Raw genomic sequence first — 7,037 nt, 5'->3', positions numbered from 1 at the left:
ATGAACCAGCCCAAAGACCAGTAAAGAGACAGCAACCAGCAAGGAGTAATCCAAAATAATCTGTATTGAAGTAAACAGATACACGAAAGCCAATGTTTCGGTCTCACAGGGAGACCTTCCTCAGGGCACATATATATACACACACACATATATATATATATATATATATATATATATATATATATATATATATATATATACACATATACACACTAGCTGATATACCCGGCGTTGCCCGGGATTTAATTTTCCCGCTCCCCCTCGCTTTCCGCTACCCCCCTTCACAACTGCGTCCCCCCCCCCCCCCACGTTCACATGTCCGATTTCCCCCCCCCTTTCACAGCTCCATTTCCCCCCCCCCCTTTCACAGCTATGATTTCCCCTTTTCACATCTCCAATTCCCCCCCCTCCCCTGCCTTCATAGCTCGGCGGCGGGTCACTGAGGGGGGCGGCCGGATTTCCCCCCCCCTTGACAGATAGCTGGCGGCTCCCTGGGTGGGCAGGAGGGTTGTAATCCCCCCCCCACTTCAGAGCTTAGCAGCGGTGGGTCACTTTTGATTAGTGATTTCCTCCCACCCCCCACTTCAGAGCTCGGCAGCAGTAGCTCACTGGATGGCGGGAGGGTTGTGATTTCCCCCTCCCCCCCGACTGGGCAGGCGGGAGGGTTGTGCGGTGGCTCACTGCGGGTGGGTTAGTGATGGGGTGCGGTGGCACGCTGCGGGTATCTCTGCGGTGACTGACTTTGGGTGCGGTGTGTGATGAGGGGGTGGGTGTAGCTGACTTACTGTGGGGTGGGGTGTCTGCTGCGGTGGCGAGTGGGAGCAGGGTCGTCAACAGAAAGCATGGGGCCCAGGACAAATGAATGGAGCAGGGCGGCCACCCCTCCCCCCCAACCCATAGCGCACCTACCAGGGTAAAATATTTTTTAGCGCACAACTTTAACGTAACTCTTTTCTTATTGTAATACAGAAAAAAAGATTACAATGCAACATGTTTATTTTTATATTTACCACAAAAGACAGGTGACTGAGTGGGTGACAGTGACTTGACAGTGGGTGGGTTGGGTTGACTGAGTGAGTGGGTGACTGAGTGAGTGACTGAGTAACTGAGTGAGTGACTTAGTGGGTGGGTAAGTGACTGAGTGGGTGGGTAAGTGACTGAGTGGCGTGGGTGAGTGACTGGGTGGGTGAGTGACTGAGTGGGTGGGTGACTGAGTGGGTGGGTGACTGAGTGGGTGGGTGACTGAGGTGGGTGGGTGACTGAGTGACTGAGTGGGTGGGTGACTGAAGGGGGGGCAGGGAGGTGAAGGGGGAGGGGGTGAGGGGGGGATGTGAAGGGGGGAGGGAGAGAGGTGAAGGGGGGGAGAGAGGTGTGGGGGGAGGGAGGTGAAGGGGATGGGAGGGAGGTGAAGGGGGGGAGGGAGGTGTAGGGGAGAGGGAGGTGGGGGGGAGGGAGGTGAAGGGGGGAGGGAGGTGAAAGGGGGGAGGTGAAGGGGGGGTTAGGTGAAGGGTGGGGAGGGAGGTGAAAGGGGGGGAGGTGAAGGGGGTGAGGTGAAGGGTGGGGAGGGAGGTGAAGGGGGGAGGAGGTGAAGGGGGGGAGGGAGGTGAAGGGAGGGAGGTGAAGGGGGAGGGAGGTGAAGGGGGGAGGTGAAGGGGGGGAGGGAGGTGAAGAGGTGGTGAGGTGAAGTGTGGGGAGGGAGGTGAAGGGGGGAGGAGGTGAAGGGGGGAGGGACGTAAAGGGGGGGAGGGAGGTAAAGGGGAGAGGGAGGTGAAGGGGGGAGGTGAAGAGGGGGAGGGAGGTGAAGGGGGGAGGGAGGTGAAGGGGGTGGAGGGAGGTGAAGGGGTGGAGGGAGGTGGAGGAGGTGGAGGGAGGTGAAGGGGTGGAGGGAGGTGAAGGGGGGTGGAGGTAGGTGAAGGGGGTGGAGGGAGGTGAAGGGGGTGGAGGGAGGTGAAGGGGGTGGAGGGAGGTGAAGGGGGGTGGAGGGAGGTGGAGGGAGGTGAAGGGGGGAGGGAGGTGAAGTGGGGGGAGGGAGGTGAAGGGGGGAGGGAGGTGTAAGGGGGGGTGGAGGGAGGTGAAGGGGGTGGAGGGAGGTGAAGGGGGGTGGAGGGAGGTGAAGGGGGTGGAGGGAGGTGAAGGGGGGTGGAGGGAGGTGAAGGGGGGAGGGAGGTGAAGGGGGTGGAGGGAGGTGAAGGGGGTGGAGGGAGGTGAAGGGGTGGAGGGAGGTGAAGGGGGTGGAGGGAGGTGAAGGGGGGTGGAGGGAGGTGGAGGGATGTGAAGTGGGGAGGGAGGTGAAGTGGGGGGAGGGAGGTGAAGTGGGGGGGAGGTGAAGGGGGGGAGGGAGGTGAAGTGGGGGGGGTGAAGTGGGGGGGGTGAAGGGGGAGGTGAAGGGGGGGAGGGAGGTGAAGTGGGGGGGGGGGTGAAGGGGGGAGGTGAAGGGGGGGAGGGAGGGAGGTGAAGGGGGGTGGAAGGAGGTGAAGGGGGGTGGAGGGAGGTGAAGGGGGAGGGAGGTGAAGGGGGGAGGGAGGTGAATGGGGGGTGGAGGGAGGTGAAGGGGAGGGAGGTGAAGGGGTGGAGGGAGGTGAAGGGGAGGGAGGTGAAGGGGGGGAGGGAGGTGAAGTGGGGGAGAGGGAGGTGAAGTGGGGAGGGAGGTGAAGGGGAGAGGGAGGTGAAGGGGGGAGGGAGGTGAAGGGGGGTGGAGGGAGGTGAAGGGGGGAGGGAGGTGAAGGGGGGTGGAGGGGAGGTGGAGGGAGGTGAAGTGGGGGGGGGAGGTGAAGGGGGGAGGTGAAGGGGGGAGGGAGGGAGATGAAAGGGGGGGTGGAGGGGAGGTGAAGGGGAGGGAGGTAAAGGGGGAGGGAGGTAAAGGGGGGAGGGAGGGGAAGGGGAGAGGGAGGTGAAGGGGGAGTGAGAGGTGAAGGGGGAGGGAGGTGAAGGGGAGGGAGGTGAAGGGGGGAGGAAGATGAAGGGGGGAGGGAGGTGAAGGGGGGGAGGGAGGTGAGGGGGGAGGGAGGTGAAGGGGGGAGGGAGGTGAAGGGGGGAGGGAGGTGAGGGGGGGAGGGAGGTGAAGGGGGGAGGGAGGGGAAGGGGGGAGGGAGGTGAAGGGGGGAGAGAGGTGAAGGGGGGGAGGGAGGTGAAGGGGGGAGAGGGAGGTGAAGGGGGGTGGGAGATGAAGGGGGGAGGGAGGTGAAGGGGTGAGGTGAAGGGGGGAGGAGCTGAAGGGGGGGAGGGAGGTGAAGGGGGGGGAGGGAAGTGAAGGGGGGAGGTGAAGGGGGGAGGTGAAGGGGGAGGTGAAGGGGGAGAGAGTTGAAGGGGCGGGAGGTGAAGTGTGGGGAGGGAGGTGAAGGGGGGGAGGAGGTGAAGGGGGGGAGGGAGGTAAAGGGGGGGAGGGAGGTGAAGAGGGGCGGGAGGTGAAGGGGGGGAGGAGCTGAAGGGGGAGGGAGGTGAAGGGGGGGGAAGGGGGGAAAGTAGTGGGGGGAAGGGTGGTGAAGGGGGGGAGGGAGGTGAAGGGGGGTGGAGGTGAACAGAAGGGATGTGAAGGGGGGGAGGTGAAGGGGGGAGGGAGGTGAAGGGGCGGTGAGGTGAAGTGTGGGGAGGGATGTGAAGGGGGAGGAGGTGAAGGGGGGAGGGAGGTGAAGGGGGGGGGAGGTGAAGGGGGGGAGGGCAGGTGACAGGGGGAGGTGAAGGGGGAGGTGAAGGGGGGGAGGTGAAGAGAAGGGAGGTGAAGGGGGGGAGGGAGGTGAAGGGAGGTGAAGGGGGGGAGGGAGGTGAAGGGGGGAGGGAGGTGAAGGGGGGAGGAAGGTGAAGGGGGAGGTGTAGGGGGGGTGAAGGGGGGGTGAAGGGGGGGAGTGGGAGCTGAAGGGGGGGGAGGTGAATGGGGGTAGGGAGGGTGAAGGGGGGAGGGATGTGACAATGTATCCGGTGTCCGCTTGCTCCCCTGTCCGTTCCCCCCCGTTGTCTCTTGACAGTCGTCGGTCTGCTCCTCCACCCCCCACCCAATCGGCGGAACCTTCGTGTGCTGCGGAGGCGCGTGCACGCTGCGGCCGTTCCCTCCCCCGCCCGGCCGCTCCCCTGTGGATCTGAGGCGGGAGGCAGCGTGTCTGCAATTGTTGTGTCCGCTCCCCCTCCCGGTTGTCCGCTCCCCTGCTTGGTCTTGTCTGGCCAGTTCCAGTATGGGAGTATGCAGCATGGAAAAGGATTGCCTACTATTTGTGAGAAACTGTACATAATACCGCGCTCCTCCCTATAGAAGTTTGCGGCAGGTTAAAAGATAGGCCTTACATATAGAAAAACAAAAGAAGATTCCTGCGCTCCTACCAATTAGGCTAAGATAAAATGCCTTGACGTGCCATGCAGGCTTACAAATGCTTTGGCCAAAGGGTTTAACAAAATACCCTTTTTCATGAGATTATTATTTTACAGTATATTGAACCTTGGATAATTAAGCTCAACCAAAATAGGGGAGCGATTCTCCCAACAGAGATGATTCTCTTAGTAGCCAGAAAAGCTATTATGATCAAGTGGTTGGATACACAAACACCTAACATAGAACATAAAATCTCTCCTGGTCAAACTGATCACGATAGACAGAATATCTACCGGACACGTAGGGTACAACCAGTTTGACAAATTTGACTGAAAATGGGAGACGATTATAAATTCCTTTCCCCAGTTAGAACAGAATAAATTCAGATGTCACCCGAGATAAGAATATAAACTGAAACGGATGGGAATCCTGATAAAGGAAATAGAAAATAAGGAGAGCGTCCTATAACACAAAATAACAAAACAGATCAGACCAAAAACTAAAAGCCAAGCCAAAAAGTCAAATACAAACAAGATGATAAAAAAAAAACACGGGAGTCACAAGCAAGCTATAAAACAAGGTTTAAAGTTAAATGGCCGAGACCCATTAGATCAAGACCAGTTACAAGGTTGAAAAAAGAAAAATGGGTATAGCAAATATATGTATTGGAATATGTGACACTAAGCCGAAGAAACTAGACCAAATGCGGAGAATAACCCTGATATACAAAACAAAAAAACAAGTATGAGCTCCGAAGTGGTTAAGTAGATGGCCTAGAGAGAAAAAGAGAACAAATATATGTGACAACAATGTAAGACATTACTCGATGTTCCATGTACATACAATATGCTACAATGAAATGTATCTGCAAACACCCTAATAAAAAGAAACTTTATAGTACCTGCAACGATCCGTACCTCTCCAATCCAAACCTTGGCAAGTATATCGACTATTCGTACCTCTCCAACACCGACCCGGCTACCGCGATCAACCTACACTCCAGACGCACCCTCGTGGCTGTGAGTGGTGTTTCTATCCATTCCTACCGCAGTCCCGACTTGTTTGTGGTGAACACAGCGTGACATCAATGTCTTATGACACATGACTGGGAGGAAGAATGCTTCCTTAAAATTAAATGACTCAGAGTATAAAATAACCTATAACTCTCTCCTCGTAAACCCTAGAATAATGTTACCTTCAATGTTGTATTTAGTATGATTAAAATACACATCTGGACATCTGTCTTGATAGGGGTAATTTTGCTCTCCAAGGGAAAAACGGATATCTTACATATTCAGCACATAGATCCTGTCATTGTTGGTATTGTTTCCCACGTGTGACTTTATCAGCCACAAGTCTATATTTCTTATCCTTGTGACTTATATCAGAGTTTAATTACCACACATTTTTTAATCTGTAAGGAAAAGGGTGAGTGTCACAATTTGCTAACCATATTTCAACCTCAGGAATTTACCTGATACTCTTTAAGATAACCCACCGATCTCTGGTATCTCTGGACATCCTCAACCATCAAAACATATTGTTTTACATTGTTTTTCATTCATTTATTGACCAATAAATGTAAAGTCCAGGTTAATCCAGATGACCTCACAGGAGACAAAGAAAAATAGGTATTTAAAAATGTAAGTTAACCCCTTAGTTGCAGTATGGCTAACACAACTGAATAGTTTAAGGGCATTAACGTGACAGTAAGTAAACAAATTCTTGAGCGGCACAATATAAATAAAATACTGCACCGACACACTTTATTCGAGCAAATACCCAGTATGTACCTGGCAGATACCTGGAATGCGCCGCTCCTCACCTCTGACAAGCCCCGTTGCGTTTGCCTTCCCAGCCTGGGTTCATGCCTGGCTGATGGGCGGCTGATCTGTTAAATGATAATGATTAGGATTTAATAGGCTGCAATGCTTCGCGTGTCTACCAGATGGCATAAATTCATGAATTTTAATGCAGTATATATATATACTGTGCAGTATTGCAGCCAGCGGGAATAAAATGCTTCAATCCCTGCCTGAAAAATACCTCAATGCACTCGGGCAGAAAACAGTCACAAACCTCAATACACCCGGGTATACCCGAATTCGTGGGACTAGCCGAGCTCGAATAAAGTGTGTCGCCAGTGTATGGATGAGTCCTTGTAAATGGGACTTACAATATAAATCTTTAGATATACATATTTGCTTAAGTTAATGCTCAATAAATAGAAAATGTTTTATAGCACATTCAATGATGCTATAAGTTTCAAATGTCAATTTGTTCCTTTTCTCTTTAGTTCAGCGTCCACTATTTCTTCCCAGCAAGCTGCACCCATAGGACACATGGAGTGTTCTGGCAGTTTTGAAAAAGAGTCAATGTTGCTGTATTCCCCTCTCAGCCACGCTTCCTTCACTTTCTTTTTGCCATAGTTTATTTGGAACGTTTTCTAGAAACAAAACATGTCATGTGAAGATTGTGCAGATTACTAACAGGTATGGACTAAAATATCAAAATTGACTAAAAATTATTTTGTAGCTTTTCCTTTGCTTGTTTTGGTAAGACAACCCACATACTGTAACTGAAAGGCGCCTGTCATTGGTGTGTGGAGGAGTAGCAATTGCAGCCAATGCTTTTAGTTTGCCTCTCTGCAGCAGGCATCTCATTATTTTCAGCAGAGCTTTGCTTTGAAATATCAAGCATTTTCCAGTCTTTTTCGCTAGCTCTGAAATGAGAACGC

At 53.4% G+C, this 7,037-nt stretch overlaps 1 protein-coding gene across 1 annotated transcript in view; it reads right to left on the bottom strand.

Annotated features, from left to right (window-relative positions):
- Nucleotides 1-5,362: 5,362 nt before the first annotated feature.
- Nucleotides 5,363-7,037, bottom strand: part of FBXO48 (F-box protein 48) — a 61,878-nt gene continuing 60,203 nt past the window's right edge. Inside the window, exon 7 of the mRNA XM_075596085.1 lies at nucleotides 5,363-6,746. Within this exon, the coding sequence (XP_075452200.1) occupies nucleotides 6,573-6,746 (174 nt within the window). The 3' untranslated portion in view covers nucleotides 5,363-6,572. The remainder of the gene's footprint in view (nucleotides 6,747-7,037) is intronic.

This window comes from Ascaphus truei, chromosome 4, assembly GCF_040206685.1.
Source record: "Ascaphus truei isolate aAscTru1 chromosome 4, aAscTru1.hap1, whole genome shotgun sequence".
In the NCBI taxonomy this organism is placed as follows: Eukaryota; Metazoa; Chordata; class Amphibia; order Anura; family Ascaphidae; genus Ascaphus; species Ascaphus truei.
The sequence above is the reverse complement of the archived record's forward strand: the minus strand, read 5'-3'. Positions and strand labels throughout refer to the sequence as shown.